General features: G+C 41.5%; 1 protein-coding gene across 4 annotated transcripts in view; it reads left to right on the forward strand.

The window, feature by feature from the left end:
- DSCAM (DS cell adhesion molecule) overlaps positions 1 to 19,617 on the forward strand; it is a 509,926-nt gene that overhangs the window by 478,807 nt on the left and 11,502 nt on the right. For all 4 annotated transcript variants that reach the window (XM_075431726.1, XM_075431749.1, XM_075431732.1 and 1 more), the window contains exons 31-32: positions 3,285 to 3,482; positions 6,836 to 7,138. In XM_075431726.1, the coding sequence (XP_075287841.1) occupies positions 3,285 to 3,482; positions 6,836 to 7,138 (501 nt within the window). The remainder of the gene's footprint in view (positions 1 to 3,284; positions 3,483 to 6,835; positions 7,139 to 19,617) is intronic.

Genomic DNA, 19,617 nt, shown 5'->3' on the forward strand with positions numbered 1-19,617 from the left:
ACTTTTCCCAGATATATTCGTGCTGAGTTATTGTTATAGTGATTATAATACTATCATAAATTAATACACTGCTGCAATCCATTCTTCTTATTTCTCTCATGAATGTGTTCCATAGCTATGTAAATGGAAAAGAAAATCACTAGATTGAAGGAATACTTATGAGTTAGGAATATTACCAAAGTGTAGTTCACTCGCAGTGTGCCATTTCTAAAATCTCTTGGATTATTTCTATCCCCCGACCTTTTCAGAAGCTGTTTACTTGGTGAGTTTGGTGAACATAAATGCTGAAAGCTCAGTTGCTAGAATGCAAATTATTTGAAAAATCTTCATTTGATCTCCATTTCTACCCCAGCCTTTATAGACAATAGCTGTTCTAGTCATGATGTTGCTGGTTTTCTAACTCTGGCAGTTTTGAGATACGGTAAGTAATTTCTTGAGGACTAGATTAGTACCACCATTTTTCATCTATGAAGAGTCATGGCATTTGAATTCAGTGTCAAGATACAACACTTTTTTTTCTTTCTGATACCACTGTTGTCTCACTCCTTTAGTTCACGTGCATGCTGTCTAGTATACTCACTAAGAAAAAAAATGTATAATTCTTATCATGTTGGCAGATCAAGATCATCTGAGTAAATAATGGACTTTCCATTGTTTTCCAACCCTGCCTTTTCTAATAAGGGAAGAGGGACCATCCCAAAGTTGCACGCTTGTATCATAGCACAGCATTTTATAGCACCAGCACCTTCTACACCTGATCCCTTTTTTGTGTGCAGTTACGTACTTCATTCCACTGAAGACCAGGAGAGATCTCCTCCAAATTAAACTTGGATTTAACTCATATATGAGTATGATCTGTGTCCAGCCCAGTTTTAAAAATAGAAATCCACCATCACTTTTATTATGTAGTAAAGATCTGATTGCAGCAGTGCACAGGGCTGGGTCAAAGGCTTTTAGATAGTGCTCTCTGCATTTAAGGCACTAATATAGCTTTGATAGAGCCTAGGCTATGAGCTTTTGTCTAGACCTGCAGCCTTCTCTGTGAAGAGGGGAGCAGTGCCCAGTTGGGCGGTTCAGAGATTATGGATGCTCCCGTCTGAGCAGACTTACAATCACTGATTGGCAAATATTCTCTTACAGTACTTTTTAAGTTCTTCTCTAGTTCTTGTATATTTATTTATGAAAGAGGTACGCTCCGTGAACCTTTGACTTGCTCGCCTCAACTTTCTACAGTTATGTTTCAGCATATGACAGCAGAGCTGGCTTAACAACCGGGGCACCAGATGTGCTCTGTTTTCCATCACACTGGCAGCTCTGGAGCTTGCTGCTTCTGAGCTACAGAGTCCCTTATGCAGGCACAGCACAGCTGGTGCAGAGCTACTGCTCAGCACATGCTCAGCAGGATGAGCAATGACCTTCTGCGCGCTGGCAGCAGGCTCTCCTGCCTCCTCGAAATTGCTGACAAAAGCCTACTGAGTCACGGGATCGGAGAACAGTTGAGGTTGGAAGGGACGTCTGGACACTGCCTAGTCCAACCTCCCTGCTTATAGCAAGGTCAGCTAGATCCAGTTGCCCAGGGCCATACCCAGATGACTTCTGAATATCTCCAAGGATGGAGACTCCACCACCTCTCTGGGCAACCTGTGCCAGTACTCAGCCACCCTCACAGTAAAGTGTTTCCTGATGTTCATAGAGAAGCTCCCATGTTTCACCTTGTGGCCATTGCCTCTGGTCTGTCACTGGGCACCACCAAAAAGAGGCTGGCTCTCTCCTCGTTGCACCTTCCCTTCAGGTATTTACACATTGATGAGATCCCCTGATCCTTCTCTTCTCCAGACCAAGGAGCACTCTCCTGTCCTGCATGTGTTCTGTCAAAGCAGGCATGAGACTCACTTCTGGCTACGCGACAGCCGTGTGCCAACTTTCCATAGCTGGTACAAGCGGTGGTTTATACTGACAGGCTGGTCACGTCATGCCAAGTGCGTTTTTGGATGTTATCCATGTGAGGCAGCTATGTGTTGCCCTACCGGCACTATCAATTGCATCCAGTTCATGTTTTTCCACTGCTGTAGGGGGAAGATGTGAAACAGGAGAAGGATCAGACCATAGCTGGTACTTGTAAATAAATACCTTGTTTCTCTGAAGCAGCAGAATACAAATTCTTACTGGGAACGCTTACACAGAAGCAATGCTCAGAGTCATTATCTGGGTATTGTTTTTTCTTTAAATTGCTTCTGCTAAAGTTTCTTACCTCAAAGACTGACAGCTTCGCTATTTGAATGTCAAAGAACATTTGAATAGATTTGAATTTTTCATTTCTAATACCCTTTCTCTCTATTGTTAGTAATATCTTTTCAGAAGCTTGGAAGATAAATCCTTCAGTGCTGATTTAGTCACTTTCTGTTTGCCACATAATGATTTTTCTGTTCCACTTGTATTGTTAGGGAGAACAAGCCTCTCTTTTACTGAAGAACTATTTATTAACAAAATCAAGGACGTCAGTTTTGGCAGATAGTTCACTTTTACTCCCTTGGTCACCATATTACCTCTAGGACAATGAAAAAAAATAACTGACCTTAAACAAGTAGCAGATGATTTTTAAAGTTTAAGAAACTGTATTGATTTACTTTTTTTTTTTAAACAGTCAAATCTTTATGAGCTGTTCCTGCTGAAGCTCTGATAGCACTTTTACAGGTTATGTTTTATGTCTTGGCTACTTACTAAAAAAAATAGGGACTCTGTAACTGATTAATACCATACTATAGTAAAAGTACTAGTAAAATGTCCAGAATAGGAAATTATATCACCACATTTCTGACCACTTGTTTTTACAAACTGAGAGCAGGTACCTGGAGTGGGTGTTTCTGAGGACACATCCACGCTGATAATTTGCCTTAGACTTCACTTGAGATGTGGTGTGAAATCCCCAACCAGATCTACTTGCCTTGTGCTCTTTAACATCTCAAAGTGGTTTTTGGTACTGGAGACCTTCTTCTGTTGGAATAAAGGCATAATGAATGTGTCAACAGGAGATTGGTGGGGCTCTCAGCTCTTCCGTTGCAACCTTTTAAAATGTATGGTTTCATCAGAAAGAGGTGCTGCAAAAAAACTTTAGCAGCTTGGTAATGAACAGCATTTTCACTGTTTATCTTTTTTCCCACAAAGAATGTTTTGCGGTTTTTTTTAGCCAACCTGATTTCAGTGGCCATCCACTTCTGACAGGGCTTGTTTCCTTAGCAATTCAAGAGTCCAGTGGCAAAGATCCTCTCTGTTATCCTTCGCAGATCCTACCACAAGGAGGAGTGCCAAAACTGGACCCACAGCTCGCAACCGCTACGCTAGTCAGTGGACTCTCAACAGACCTCACCCCACCATATCAGCGCACACCCTCACCACAGACTGGAGGCTGCCCACCCCCAGGCCAGCAGGATCAGTGGACAAGGAAAGCGACAGCTACAGCGTCAGCCCCTCACAGGACACAGGTAAGGGGCTCTCTGCAGGGCTGCGCTGCCAAAAAGGGACAGCAAGAGCTGCAGTAACCTCCTTTCGCCTTGATGTACTTTATTTGGTGCTTAGGTAGCATTATTTTTTCCTTGCTAGGGCGTTTTTCTTTAGGCTATTTATAAGGGGTGCCACAAATGCATATAGTTCTAATGATAACAAATATTGTACCATGGTTTCTCATGCTGCACACACATACTGGAGTCCTTTGAATGATATGGTGGTAATCTTTTCTGTACCTGAAGCACTATACTTCCTGTATCTGAAGGAAAAAGCAGGAAAATTTGCTACATGAAACGGCATTGACCAGGAAGGGGCAGTATTAGCAACCAAGAATACACCTGAGTCATAGGTAGAATGGTTTTAAGGTTCAAGCTACGTTAAGGTTAGTATTTTCCTTTTCTCATTCATGTAATATGTTCATAGGGTTTATTCTAAGCTGAAAAAATAAGAGGGAAAAATGTAGAATTAGAGTCCAAGTCAAAATCCATTTGTATCACTGAATACTGCAGCAGCTAGCTCTGATATTCCTAAGAAACAGCATAGATTTTACTCCTCTAGATGATAAGTGGGGAGAAACTGAATACATATTCTGTCTGCAGTCTTTGTCTCTTCTTGATATCTTCACATTACAAATGCAGTTGTAACTGAAAAAAAAAGCTTTCTCCGCTGCACTACACTGAACAAGTGACAAAAAAAAGCAAACAAATGAGTAAATGATTAAGCAGAAGAATAGTCACAAAGCAAAGATAATGAAGGTTAAATATGAAGAAAGGTTAAATACGATCCAAAGGTATGCTAGACAGAAGTGAATCCAGGCTTAGTCTGCCCTCTTCAGAAGGAATTGTATCCTGATTTTACGGGAAAAGTGTTTGGCATGTGAAAAAGCTATGTGTTACGGCTGCAAAGCAGTAGGTATTTCTTGCCTTTCACCCTCAAGACCAGTATGACTGTTTCTGTTCTGTCTATAAGAACAAGCACCTGACTTCACTTCCATCCAGCAGTTTATAGATTCGAGTTCTCATGTTTTCACAGTTCATCCTCTTAAACTTCAAGACCGCTATGTTGTCTCCATAGGGTAACAGCACTCAAAAGAAACCTCTAGCCAGCTGACAAACTTCACCCTGATTTCTTCAGGTAGATTTATCATAAGACTTTACCAATTAACTCTAATAGTTATGCAAATACAGATATAAATAGTAAATGTTGTGTCAGAAACCCTTTTTGTAGGCATTCCAGATTTCAGGTGCACTTACATGTGTTCCAACATTTTGTCACCCGAGGGTATTTTTCAGTGTGCGTGGCAAAGGGCAGAGGATTCAATTTGCTATGTTATTTAACAGACAAACTACATGCAATTTTGTAACCAGACATCATAATCTATGTATTAACATGGGTACTTTCCTACACTGTGTTTGTCCTTGAACACACAGTGATTTATGTAAGCGATAGCAAACGTTAGATCATGCTCAAGAAAGGTTTTCTTGTGCCAAGAAGTAGCTCTATTATGCCAATTTGTTTCTGGGAAAAGAATAGAGACAGTTTAATCTCAGTACATCAGAAGTTTAACATTTCCAAAGAAACATTATAATAGAAGTAGCCAAATTATGTGTTCAAGAATCAATTGAACTAATGTGCACATTTGATCACTTTTCCAATATGGAGTTCAGATTTCTGAATCTAGTTGATGCAGTTGACATTTGGCAGGATTTAGCACTTCTTATCAAAGCAATTCCAGGTTTACAAAGCAGTAGCTTTTGAGCCTCGGAGAAATGTATCACAGCAGCTTATAGCTGTAACTAAGTACGAATAGTCTAACTAGAGGCCGTTAGAAATTTTCTGATGAATCTAGGTTTCATGAAGTTCACCCTAGGCTGAAATGAACTTTCATCAAATTTAAAGTAAGTGTTGAAGCAGATTCTTCCTGGAATAGTCTACCCATGGCAAGGGATATGGGAAACTGCAGGTCTTGAGCTTCACGGACCAAACTGGGACCTCTGCATGGCCATCATATTTACAAACACTGTTCTATGGCACTGGGCAACTGCACCTTGAAGGAGTTTCCAGTTGATCAGAAATTTGGAAAGACATTCTGTTGGTGTGATTTACAAATAAAAATCTTAGGCAAGTTACAGCATATTGTAGAATTACATGTCATTTTAAATAATACATGGTCCTATTTACAAGTGGCGGGAGTGTTGTTCTATGTGCACAGTGAAAACTGATGCAAGGATCCCAGCATGCAATAAAAAAGACAAAGATTTGCAATAACAACACGGTTGCCTCTGGCTGCTATTGGAGTCCCATTTTTATGAATTAGCTATTACATTGTGCCTGTTTATTGAACACCACCAGCAATGTCTGAAATTTTACAGATCTTGTGATGAAACATGACTTCTGCCCAAGGAAGTTTTTGAAAGTTTTCTGCTCTTCCAGCCCACTGAATTAGAAGTGCAATGGGTGCAACAAAACAGTGATTTGTTCCTGCAGAAATGAGGGCTGCATTTCCAGAATGCTTTTTAATGTATCAGTAACCATTTACATCTTCAGTAATAGTACTTGTTTAAGAAATATTGATATTCCCAGAAACTCAGCAGCAGAAAAGAACAGCTTTTAAGTCATAATAGCCTGTGTGTCAAATATGAAGCCCCCATTAGCTTCAGCAGTATTGAAAAGAACACCTGAATGACTGCAGCCTTGTATCTGCCAAACAATATTGCTTTCTTAAGACCTTTGTTCCATGTGAAATCAGTTAGCATTTTACCTGGTGTCTGAGACAGTCAGAGACCATGTCTGAGAGACGTTGCCTTTATATTTGACCTTTGTCTTCAAGGCTTTCTCAAAAAAAAGATGTAAGATTGAAGCAGGTACAGAAAGACTATTCTTTCTCACTTAGACACCACCTCACAGAAATATTTCTGAAATGCATTAAAAAGATAATGTAAAGAAGCTGTTCCTCATTTTGCTAAATCTGTTTTGTGGGTTTCTAACATTTTTAAGGCAATTAACTTTTAAAGAAATGATTTTTTGTAAAAAAAACTAACCTTTTTCATGTATTGAAGGTTATTTCTTCTAAAACACAAATTTAATGCTAAGCCACATAATGCTGCTGGCAGAATAAGACTTCACTTCAGATTATCTGTAATTATCAAATAAGTTACTAAACTAAAAATTGTGCAGACGTTTATAGGGAAGCAGACTCATTTAAATCACCTTGATAATTTCAAGGACTCTTGCATTTTATTAAGAAATACTATCATGTTCATAGCTTTTATTCCAAAAAGGATTGTGCAGATATTTTCTTTCTCCCATTATTTATATTTCTGATGTCTAGATCGAGCAAGAAGCAGCATGGTCTCCACAGAAAGTGCCTCCTCAACATACGAAGAGCTAGCGAGAGCATATGAACATGCAAAAATGGAAGAGCAGCTGAGACATGCCAAGTTCACCATTACAGAATGCTTCATATCAGACACATCGTCGGAGCAGCTCACGGCAGGGACTAATGACTACACAGACAGTCTGACCTCAAGCACGCCATCAGAGTCGGGGATTTGCAGGTTTACTGCATCCCCCCCTAAACCTCAGGATGGAGGGCGCGTGATGAACATGGCAGTTCCAAAGGCACATCGGCCAGGTGAGACATTACAAGTAACATTTTGGTCCTTGGGGTGAGCATTTTACCCCGTGCCTAAGCTGGTTAGTAGAGGAGAGAGTATATCACAAGGAAGAAAGAGAGTGCACAATATATCCTGTAAGTACTTAGAGGGGTAACTGCTTTTTGTCACAGCTAATATAACATTTGAATATATTCTCCCACATATAGAAATATGAGGAACTTCGACATTTAAGAACAGAAAGGCCATCAAATCCACCCATCCACAGCTGCAGCCATCAGGAAACAGACAATTCTGGGATAAATAAGACCATGTAAGGGTACATATGTCTGTCTCCAACTCAAACAACCCACCAATAAAATGTGTCTTACGGCAATACTTTGGTTCTTGACCTGTTATAGTCTCCCTTTGACATCTCCTAATATAAAACTAGGATTATCTAGAGGAGGGAAAATAAAAAATGGAGAAAACAAAGACAGTGAAATAGCTGAAGGGATATGGAGCCTTCTACCTTCAGACAAATTTAAACACACTCCACCTTCTGAAGGTGCCTGAAGGACATCCATCTTTTGGGCTCAATCAAATTTCCAGTTCACAAAGAATGCTGTTTCTAATGATATCTTAGTGCAGAATAGCACAGGTAGATTATTTATGATACTCTGAAATCAAACATGTTAGAAAATCTTCTCAGAAGATTTGTCAATCTTTCTTACAGAATACATGATGTGAGGAGGATTCAAATGGAAAAAGGCATAATTATAATTGTGATCTTTCTGAAAACATGATTTATTTTATTTTCTTTTAATTTAATATATACATTTGCCAGTGTGGGTGGGGCTACTTGTATACACAGAAAGTAATCAGTAGTGCTTGTATATGTAAAAAAGAGTAACAAGTAAACTATGGTCTTTTGCTTAACATACACCATAAATGGAAAGGCAGTTGTTGTGAGGACAGAAGAATGGAAGACAGATGGTGGTATCAGGAAAGTCATTCAAAAGCAGGACCTGACACTGAAAAGTAAGCACAAAGGATTTTCCTAGAGGAAGCTAAGCGAAGAACATGGGAAGAAAAATACCAAGCAGAAGGTAGAAAGTTATAGAACATAAGGCGGGAAATTAGTGTATCATACAGATAGATAAAAAGGAAAATAAGTAGGAAATAAAATAGTGAAAAAAAAAAAACATTTCTATGTAGTCAAGAGTAGAACCACAAACCCAGGAGCTGTAGAAATAGATAAAGATAGAAATAATTTTCATTTCTAACTCAGAAAAAGTAAGATAAATATTTGTCCTTGCTCTCCTAAAGGGAAGCATCTGCATTCACAGCTAAGTCAAAATTGCAGCCCTCTCCTTCCAGTTAGTCAACAAACATATTTTATCGTTTCTTTAACAAATATCTTGCTGTCTTCCTTTCATGTTCCAAATAAATTATTTATGCGTATTTAGTATTTGGAAATATTCTAATATATTCCATATAAAGATGATTTTCTTGAGGGCATATAGCACCAAAATTTGGTCCCTGTGCTTGAGTTAAAAGCTTCCAGGGTTGGAACATCATCAGAGCCCCTCTGGTGAATTACAGACTTGTCACCACCTTTAGCTCTGTTAGTTTAAATGGCTTGAGTTTTACCTGCTTTTCTTGATCAGCTTCGGCTTTCCTTTGCAGTAAGGAAATGAAATACATGATGAAATGAATAATTAGCTTCAGTACCTTGAAAAAAAATGAGTGTTCCAGTGGAGCAACTTGAAAGTTGGCCCATAAATAGTGAATCATGTGTCATTCAAGGTTACTTCATGAAGGGCTTTAAACAAAATATACGGGTAGAAAGAATTTTCAGTAGTAGCAGACAGACCAATATTGTTAGTGTTCAAATCAGTGAGGAAAGAATTACTGGGCATCTTTTCTCTTTCACCCACCTCTTCAGAAATTCTGCGGAAGTAATTAATAATTCAAATACAATTAATCAAAGTAATTCTACCTTTGGGAACATGGAGAAGAAATTAAAAAGTTCAGGTATTTAGATTAAGCAGATGAGAGCATCTGAGATGAAACACTGACTGTGTTTCTTCAGCACAACTTTATTCTTCCTTGAAGTCAGTCTTTTCTTTCAAGATAACTTTTACCTCCTTTCATGGTGCTTTGCTTTTCTTCTTCCCTAACTTGATCTCTTTCTTGTACATTGTCACTTTTAATAACTTATGCCTCTTCCTTCTGAATTTCTGATCTCACTTTTCAAACTGCCTGTAATGCTACCTATTGCAACTTTTATGCTTCAAGTAAAGGTTTAGGAGTCTGCAATAAGAAACATTTATTTTTCAAAATAATCCCCAACAATTATAAGACAGTCTCAGAAAGACTGTAAGAAAAAGTTATTTTGATAAATGGGACACTTGGAAACTAATCTACCCAATGGTAAGGCTGCAACTTTGCTCAAGAAAGGTAACAATGGAGTTTACTGGTGAAGACTTTGTCAGCCACAATGGACTGAGCTATTACAGCACCTATTTCGTACGTTTTTGCTACCATAAGTGTTTGGTATGAGCAAGCAAAATGTTAGACCTCCTCAGGCTTGACTTCGGAAGACATTCCTGTGAGTTTCTGAGGGCATCTGAACTCACGTCACTGACTGTTCCCTTGCTTTTTCTGGGCATCTCATAGGATTCTTTTGTGCCTGTATAGTCGAGCTTGCTGATCAGACCATCTGCTTTATCCAACAGGCAGCGTTTGAGACCTCAGACTGCTCCAAACTGAGACAGTTAATGATTAGGAGTAGGGAACCTGAATGCTTTTCATCAGAGGAGGAAAAGGGGTGATAAAGATTCAATAGCTTGTATTCTGGGCCTGACATCAACCTGCTGTGATGCTCCCACCTTCCATTCCATTTTCACTCAGAAATTGAATCAAAATGTTTGATCACCCCATCAGCTTGAATTATATTTAGAATCATAGAATCATAGAATCATAGAAAGTTTTGGGTTGGAAGGGACCCCTAGAGGTCATCTAGTCCAACCCCCCCACAGCGAGCAGGGACACCACTAACTAGATCAGGTTGCTCAGAGCCCTGTCCAACCTGGTCTTGAATGTTTCCAGGGATGGGGCCTTCACTACCTCTCTGGGCAACTCGTTCCAGTGTTTCACAGCCATCATTGTAAAGAATTTCTTCCTTATATCTAGCCTAAACCTACCCTGTTTTAGTTTAAAACCATTACCCCTCATCCTGTCACTGCGGTCTCTACTAAAAAGATTGTCCCCATCTCTCCTATAGGCTCCCTTTAAGTACTGAAATGCTGCAATCAGGTCTCCGTGCAGCCTTCTCTTCTCCAGGCTGAACAAGCCCAACTCTCTCAGCCTGTCCTCATAGGAGAGGTGCTCCAGCCCTCAGATCATTTTTGTAGCCCTCCTTTGAACCCGCTCCAACAGTTCCATGTCCTTCTTGTGCTGAGGGCTCCAGAGCTGAACGCAGTACTCCAGGTGAGGTCTCACCAGAGCAGAGTAGAGGGGCAGAATCACCTCTCTCGACCTGCTGGCCACGCTCCTCTTGATGCAGCCCAGGACACGGTTGGCCCTCTGGGCTGCCAGTGCACATTGCCGGCTTATGTCCAGCCTTTCATCTATCAGTACCCCCAAGTCCCTCTCAGCAGAGCTGCTCTCGATCCTTTCATCCCCCAGCCTGTATTGATAGCGGGGATTACCCCGACCCAGGTGCAGGACCTTGCACTTGGCTGTGTAGAACCTCATGAGGTTCACACAGGCCCACCTCTCCAGCTTGTCCAGGTCCCTCTGGATGGCATCCCGTCCTTCTGGTGTCTCAACCGTATCACTCAGCTTGGTGTCATCTGCAAACTTGCTGAGGGTACACTTGATGTCGCTGTCCATGTCATTGATAAATATATTGAACAGCACCGGTCCCAGTACGGACCCCTGAGGGACTCCACTCGTCACTGGTCTCCATCTGGACATTGAGCCGTTGACCACTACCCTTTGGCTGCGACCATCCAACCAATTCCTTATCCACCAAACGGTCCACCCATCAAATCCATGGCTCTCCAATTTAGAGAGAAGGCTGTTGTGGGGGACCATGTCAAAGGCTTTACAAAAATCCAGATAGATGACATCCATAGGTATTCCCTTGTCCACCCTTGTTGTTACACCATCATAGAAAGCCACTAGGTTGGTGAGGCAGGACCAATGTATGGCCCATCGCATGTCTAGGCAAGCTTAATGCTCATTTCTAGCACTATAACTGAATTAGGACTGTCTTTTCAGAACTTTTACACATTACATACAACTCTAACTCTGTAATTAGTAATGCGTAATAATTGATTGCCTCATATTCCAACCCACTGTAATTCTTCTAATAGACCTTTTCCCTTCCAGTCAGCTGTTGCTGCAGATATACACTCAGGTCAGCAGTCAGAACTGCTTTTGGCTTCTGGATTTCTACATCTTTTACCCAACATTTAGTTTCCAGAAATAAGAATCAGTTTCATGAAGTCAGCTCAGACATGGGAGCTAAAAATGCAAGGATTTTACCATGAAACAATAATGATAATTTTATAAAGAAAAACAGAGCAATCATACCTAATGTCACAGTAAATAGTAAACAAGGAAACAGAGTGATTTTGGCATACTGAATCTGAGACGTGCACCAAGACTTCAGGATGTTCTGGATATTTGGCAGGGTTATTCTTTTATAAATGAGTGCCACATGTATTGCACTGTAGTACACATCTCTTCATTTCAGCTGAAGTTATTGAATAACAGAATCACAGAATTTTTGAGGGTGGAAGGGACATCTAGAGGTCATCTGGTCTAACCCCCTCTACTCGAGTAGAGCCACCTGTGGTATGTTGTCCAGGACCATGTCCAGTTGCGTTTTTCATATCTCCAGGGATGGAAACTCCACAACTTCTCTGAGTGCCAGTGCTCAGTAATCTTCACAGTAAATAAATTCTTCCTGGTGTTCAGAAAGAGTCGCCTGTGTTTCAGTTCGTGCCCATTGCCTCTGATCCTGTCACTGGGTATCACTGAGAAGAGTCTGGCTCTGGCCTCTTTGCACCCTCCTTTCAGCTATTTGTATACATTGCTGAGATCCCCCCCAAGCCTTCTCTTTGCCAGGCTGAACAGTCCTAGCTCTCCCAGCCTTTCCTCACAGAAGAGATGCTCTTAATCATCTTAGCAGCCCTTAGCTGGACTCTTTCCAGTAGCTCCACACCTCCCTTGTACTGGGAAGCCCCAGGCTCAACACAGCACTCCAGGTGGTCCCACCAATGTTGAAGGAAGCATCACCTCCCTTGACCACTGGCAGCACTCCTATTGCAACCCAGGATACAGCTGTCTTTCTTTGTCATAATGGAACATTGCTCCTTCATGTTCAACTTGGTGTCCACCAGGACCCCCAGGGCCTTTTCTGCAAAGCTGTTTTCAAGCTGGGTGGCCCACAACATGTACTGGTGTATGGGGTTGATCCTCCACAGGTGTAGGACTTTGTACTTCCCCTTGTTGCTCTGCATTGGCCCTTTTCTCCAGCCTAGTAAGTTCCCTCTGGATGGCAGCACAATCCTCTGGTGTATCAGCCACTCCTCCCAGTTTTGCATCATCAGTAAACTTGCTGATGGTATGCTCTGCCCCACCAATCAGATTGTTAATGAAGAGGTTGTTCAGCCTGGAGAAGAGAAGGCTCCAGGGACACCTTATAGCAGCCTTCCAGTACTTAAAGGGGGCCTATAGGAAAGATGGGGAAAATATTTTTAACAAGGCCTGTTGTGACAGGACAAGGAGTAATGGTTTTAAACTAAAGGAGAGTGGATTTAGACTGGATATAAGGAAGAAATTTTTAACAATGAGGGTGGTGAAACGCTGGAACGGGTTGCCCAGAGAGGTAGCATCTCTATGGAGAGGGACTTGGGTGTCCTGGTGGACAACAGGTTGACCATGAGCCAGCAGTGTGCCCTGGCTGGCAAGAAAGCTAATGGGATCCTGGGATGCATTAGGAGGAGTGTGGCCAGCAGGACGAGGGAGGTTCTCCTTCCCCTCTACACTGCCCTAGTGAGGCCCCATCTGGAGTACTCTGTCCAGTTCTGGGCTCCCCAGTTCAAGAAAGATGAGGAGCTGCTGGAGAGAGTCCAGCGGAGGGCTACGAGGATGGTGAGGGGACTAGAGCATCTCTCCTACGAGGAGAGGCTGAGGGAGCTGGGCTTGTTCAGCCTGAAGAGAAGGCTGCGAGGGGACCTTACAAATGCTTAGAAATATCTGAAGGGTGGGTGTCAGGAGGATGGGGCCAAACTCTTTTTGGTGATGCCCAGCAACAGGACAAGGGGCAACGGGCACAAACTGAAGCATAGGAAGTTCCGTCTGAACATGAGGAAGAACTTCTTCCCTCTGAGGGTGACGGAGCACTGGAAAAGGCTGCCCAGGGAGGTTGTGGAGTCTCCTTCTCTGGAGATATTCAAGACCCACCTGGACAAGGTCCTGTGCAGCCTGCTGTAGGTGACCCTGCTTCGGCAGGGGGTTTGGACTAGATGACCCACAGAGGTCCCTTCCAACCCCTACCACTCTGTGATTCTGTGATTCTGTAGTGGAGGCCCCATCTCTGGAAACATTCCAGACCAGGTTGGATGGGGCTCTGAACAACCTGGTGTAGTTGAAGATGTCCCTGCTTACTGCAGGGTTGTTGGGCTAGATGACCTCTAAAAGTCCCTTCCAAACCAAAGCATTCTATGATTCTATGATTCTATTTTGAAGAGGATTGGACCCAGTATTGACCCCTGTGTTATACCTCTAGTTACTGGCCTCCAACTAGACTTTGTGCTACTTCATCCCCTGGACCCGGCTGTTCATCCAGTTTTCAGCCCACCTCACTGTCAGTTCATGCAGCCCATAATTCGTTAGCTTCTCCATGAGGATCTTACAAGAGACAGTGTCGAAAGCCTTTCTAAAGTCAAGGTACGCAATACCCACAGACTTCCACTCAGATACCAAGCCAGTCGTTTTATCACAGAAGGTTATCATGTTGGCCAAACATGACTTCCTTGGTGAATCCATGCAGACTACTCTTGATCACCTTGTTCATCATGTGCCTGGAAACGGTTTCCAGGATTAGCTGCTCCACCATCTTCCCAGGGATGGAGATGAGACTGAATGGCATGTAGGTTCCTGGGTCCTCCTTCTTGTCCTTTTTGAAGATGGGAGTGCCGTTTGCTGTCTTCCAGTCTTCAGGCACTTTTCCCAACCACCATGTTCTATCAAAGATTATTGAGAGTGGCCTCACAATGACATCTACCAGTTCCCTCAGCACTTCTTGGTGCATCCCATCAAGGCCCATTGATTTACATATGTCCAGTTTGCTTAAGTATTCCCTGACCTGATCCTTGTCCACCAAGGGTAAGTCTTCCTTTCTCCAGATTCCTCCACTGATCTCTCGGACCTGGGATTCCTGAAGGCTGGTCTTACTAGTAAAGACCGAGGCAAATAAGGCATTCAATAGCTCAGCATTTTCCATGTCCTGTTTCACAGAATCACAGAATCACAGAATGTTAGGGGTTGGAAGGGACCTCTGTGGGTCATCTAGTCCAACCCCCCTGCCAAAGCAGGGTCACCTATAGCAGGCTGCACAGGACCTTGTCCAGGTGGGTCTTGAGTATCTCCAGAGAAGGAGACTCCACAACCTCCCTGGGCAGCCTGTTCCAGTGCTCCGTCACCCTCAGAGGGAAGAAGTTCTTCCTCATGTTCAGATGGAACTTCCTATGCTTCAGTTTGTGCCCGTTGCCCCTTGTCCTGTTGCTGGGCACCACTTCCCTCCTCCATTCAGCAGCAGGGCCACATTTTCCTTGGCCTTCCTTTTGTCACCTGTACACTTATAGAAACCTTTCTTGTTGTCCATGACAACCCTGGCCACATTCAACTCCAGCTGGGCTTTGACTTTCCTAACCACACTTCTGCATGCTTGGACAGTGTCTCTGTATTCCCTCCAGGTTACATGTTTCTGCTTCCACCCTTTGTGTACTCCCTCTTTGAGTTTTGCTAGGAACTCCTTGTTCATTCATGTATGCTTTCTGCCTATTTTGCCTGAGTTTCTGTTCATTGAGCTTGGAGGAGGTGATCTTTGAACATCAATCATCGTTCTTAGACGTGATGCTACTTCTAGTCATCTGTACAAGCAGTTGTAGATGTTTTCTGCATCGTTGTCTTGACACCAGGCCAAAACTTTCAATTATATAGAAAAGGTGTTATTAAACAGTCTTCAATAAAAATATTTTAAGAGCTGCATTTTTCTTAATCTTTTCAAAAGTCATACCTACAGGAAACAGAAGAGTGAAGTAAGATTTTTTTATTAATCCCTACAGTCAGTGTTTTGAAACAAGTCTTATGCATCCTTGCGTTCCGATCTTCACAACTCCATAGATAGATTTTTGGAAAAAGATGAGATTATTTGTAGGTTTTGCTTCAATGTTAACAATAGCATCACTACGTTTTCTTTTGTAGTAACACATTATAAACCACCGAACAAACAGAAACTGCTGCTTAACAACAGCTTCTGCATAGCTTCCAAAAATGAAAGGATGGATGCAGACCTGCACATGGGTTTTTGTGGACTTTGCAGAGCGGGCAGACCTAATCTGCCCAGGCCTTGAAGGTGACCCGCTGCAGATGGTGACAATTCTCTGTAAACAGTCAGAATATTCCCGTGTCCCAGGATGAACATTAAAGGGGAAAACTGAAGCAGTAGAGACAGCACAGCAGTATTTTAAACACCTGGGATAAATCAAGTCCTTTAGAAAAGCGAGTCTTCAATTCCTAACGTCTGTGCAGTTCTAATATTCTTCATGGTATAAAAATGATGTCAATACATTGTTAGCATTGCATCTTTCTCTGCATCAAAACTCCCAGAAGTCTGGGATTATGATGACTGTTCTTCTCCCCACAGTTGTCAGTATCTAGAAGTTCGGTTAGCAAGGTCCTCAAGGAGCAGGCATAATGGACAATCATCTCAACAGCATACTAAGTCCTTCCGGATCAAAACTGAGGCACTTCTTCATCTTAATATTCAGAAATGTTGACAATTGTTATCCAAAGTTTACCTGGGAGGTTGACAAATGAGTCAGTCCTTCAGCTTCGAAAGTTGTCATTCAAATCTTGCATTCAGAAACTGGGTGGGACAGAAACTGGGAAGAAATAAACTCTCTTCCTATCTCCCACTGTGCCACCAAAGAGTCTGCAATGTAAAAAGGTGGAAGATAATTGTGGAGGTTGAAAAAAGTTTTATAATAATGTTTCACTTTTCTGTTTTAAAAATATTAACCACAAATTGAGTTATCATAACAATTATTCTTAACTGCTATAAACATTGCAGTAGCAGTTTATTAAAAATAGATTCACATTATTATAATTTTAAATCTCGATAATAGCCTCAGCCAAAAAGCCTCTCGGGTTTTTTCCTCTCTTTACTCCTAAATTACTGTGCTTGAGAAAAGAACAGCTATTAACTGGGAAATACTTTGATACTTCTGTGTTTCCCAAGTGCTACTTGTTCCATTTTTTTGTGGACAGACCATTTATTTGCATCCTCTGGCAATGGAATTCATGCTTGGAAGAAATAGTATCTGACCGGTGCACTAACAGGAAATATCTGGAATGTTTTCATCAGGTCTCTTCCTATTTGCAGACACCTCCCTTTCACAGCAGTACTGCAAAACTGAGACCCCCAGATTATACTTTTCTCTGACACTAATCAGCACTAAAAAGAACCTCTTCAAATATATGACATTATCCTCAAGGGTTAGCTTGGCTTGGACCATGCAGAATCTTGTCTACCTGATGGCACAAAACAAGTGCAAGCACATTTTGACGATCCCGTCTCCTTGCCCCTTTGGAGATCTCATTAATATATAAACCCTGAAGGACTAAAAGCATCTTCCAGAGAAGAGATGTCATTCACTGGATAGATCAGAGTAGGAGATTTTGAAATCCGTTTAAAGCATAAAGCATCCCAAGATTTTTTACTTCAGATCATCCGCTACAAACTTTCAGCTGATGAAAGGAGTCAGTTTGGAAAGAAACTTGCATGTGGGTAGGGAGAGAAGGTAGTTGCAGCCAGGCAAGCTCTGAAAAAAAACACATTTTCCTAAGACTGATCTCACAGCCATGAAGATGGTGAGAACACCCCATTTGTCCATAGGGATGCTGAGTGCTCTACTCGGTCCCTACACCTGCGCAAAGCAGGAACACCAGTTTGCTAAGTCCCTGCTCCACTGGAAGCATTCCCCCCTTGCTGTCCTTGCACTGCTGGTTGATGCCCGAGGGCAGAGCTCCATCCTCTGTCTGCCAGCACTCCCGCTCGGCCTCTGCATCCCAGAGGAGGAGATCTGGCCGGCAGCCACCTCCTTCTCACAGAAGCCGGAGGACAGGACAGGCCTGCTCTCAGCCAAGCTCTCAGTAAGCAAGCATGGACACTTCTTTGGTCTGAGTTTTTCAGTTAGGCACCTAAGTCAAGCAGCCTGAGTCTAACCCTAAGCCTACTGCATATTTACTAGAAAAGACATGAACACTGGTCTAACCTCTGAAGCTTTGCTGAATTATCAAGTTCTTTCAGTATTTAAGATGCCTTAATTAGCATTCATGACCCAATTTGCAAATTTCGTGCTGCTTTGACTAATCCTGCAGACTTGGACTGCAAAGTCTTAGTTTGTAGATAAGCCTTAAGCTACAGAAGATTTAATTAAATAATTGTTTACAAGGATCCCTTAAAATAGAGGCTGGACATCACCTGGAGTGCATAAATGTTGTTATAAACATGCAAGTCAAGACACAAACCTTCTTTTCCAGTATTCAGTCACTACAGCTAAAAATAAGCAGCTTAGCACAACAAGGAAAATATGAACTACGCAGTAATAGAAAGCACACTATATTTCCAATGTGAGCCCTGTAACTTGAGATAGAAAGATGTGAACTCTTTTCCACTGATCTGTGAGTTCAAGGGTGAAGGAGTTATTTCCCTCTTCTGCCACTGCAGACAAGTGTGACATAGTGATGGAGTCTATTTAGAGACTTGTTTTCTATGGAAAAGTTTCTGACAACCCTCTATAAGCTGCAGCAGTAACGGAATCCAATACAAATTTGGCCACTGGAGATTCGGTAATGGCTGGGCCTCTTGACTTAGGGCCTTCAGCTCACCTTTTGCCTCCTTTCCCCATGCCTTTTATATTATTCTACATTGACTGAAAATAGAATTGTACAGTTCCACAATTTTCAGATCCAAAACTGGATTTCTGGAAGATATGGAGGAATCTAGGTTTGACCTTTTTTGTTCAGAAATCCTGCAGCAAAGTAAGAAAAGAATAACATATTAATTATTTTCTTTTTTAGTTCTACACTTGGACTGTCTCTTTTCAAGTACAATATAACATATACATATAAATATATATGTATATGCACAACTTATATGGTGTGTATATTGAAAGAAGAAATCATCATCCTGACTCCACAACTGGCAACCATGGTTCAGTTGTGAGAAAACTGCATAAGGAGACAAATCCAAATAGGCAGGTGGGAAAACAGCAAGATAGGCAGTACAGTTGTAAGTGTGAAAAATAGCTTCTTGCCTATGTTTTTAACTGTAGTAAATACTCATAAAATGTGTGTTAATTTACTTTGATGTATACTTGCTTGCACATATGTGACATACTCTGAAATTACTCCCATAGAAGAGCATCCCTAATGTTTCTATATTAAATTTTCGTGTGCCTGGAACACATTCTTTTTATTTTATATTGCTCTGTTGGAAAACTAGGAACCTGTCACAAAGAGACAGACTGTGCCATTTGCTTCTTATCGTAGAAATGACACATTGGTGATGAGAGTAAATTGTCTTCATCCTGTCTCACGTTTTATTTCTGCAGAATATCAGGAGCTTTTTCTCCTTCTGCTGTGAAAAGGTGAATGTTCTGCAGGGATGAAAGCCATTTAATTCCGCATTTAACTTGACATGACTACATGCTTGAAATCATTGGCTTGCATTATTTTTCTGATGAATTTACAGAAAGGAAGGTTCACACTACAAGGGTTTTTTTTAACCTTTTAGTACAATAAAAATGTACAATAAGACCAGGTTCAGACCAGAAGATAAAATGTTACAAGATCAGAAAGGAAAACTATATCAGTGAGAATCATGAGTTTAAATAGGACAACTGTTTGGTTACAAATGCAATGCTTCTGTGCAACTGCAATGGGAAAATTCCATTTTAGGTAGTGTACAAAATGCCTGAAAGCTAAATTCAATTCATTGATGAGAAAAGTAATTAATTTTTACAACTGTCATCTATGAATCGCTGATATTGGTGTTAGGATCATTTGTTTGATTTTTTTTATTAAAGGAGACAACTGGTGCCAGTTCCTCAAGGACTCTAGAAGGAGTTTGTAGCAGCACAATTACGTTTTCTTGTTGCTATCTCATTTATTTGTTACTATGATTTGAAAATTAACAATGACTTTAGAAAAA

Source organism: Opisthocomus hoazin, chromosome 1 (assembly GCF_030867145.1).
Source record: "Opisthocomus hoazin isolate bOpiHoa1 chromosome 1, bOpiHoa1.hap1, whole genome shotgun sequence".
Classification (NCBI taxonomy): Eukaryota; Metazoa; Chordata; class Aves; order Opisthocomiformes; family Opisthocomidae; genus Opisthocomus; species Opisthocomus hoazin.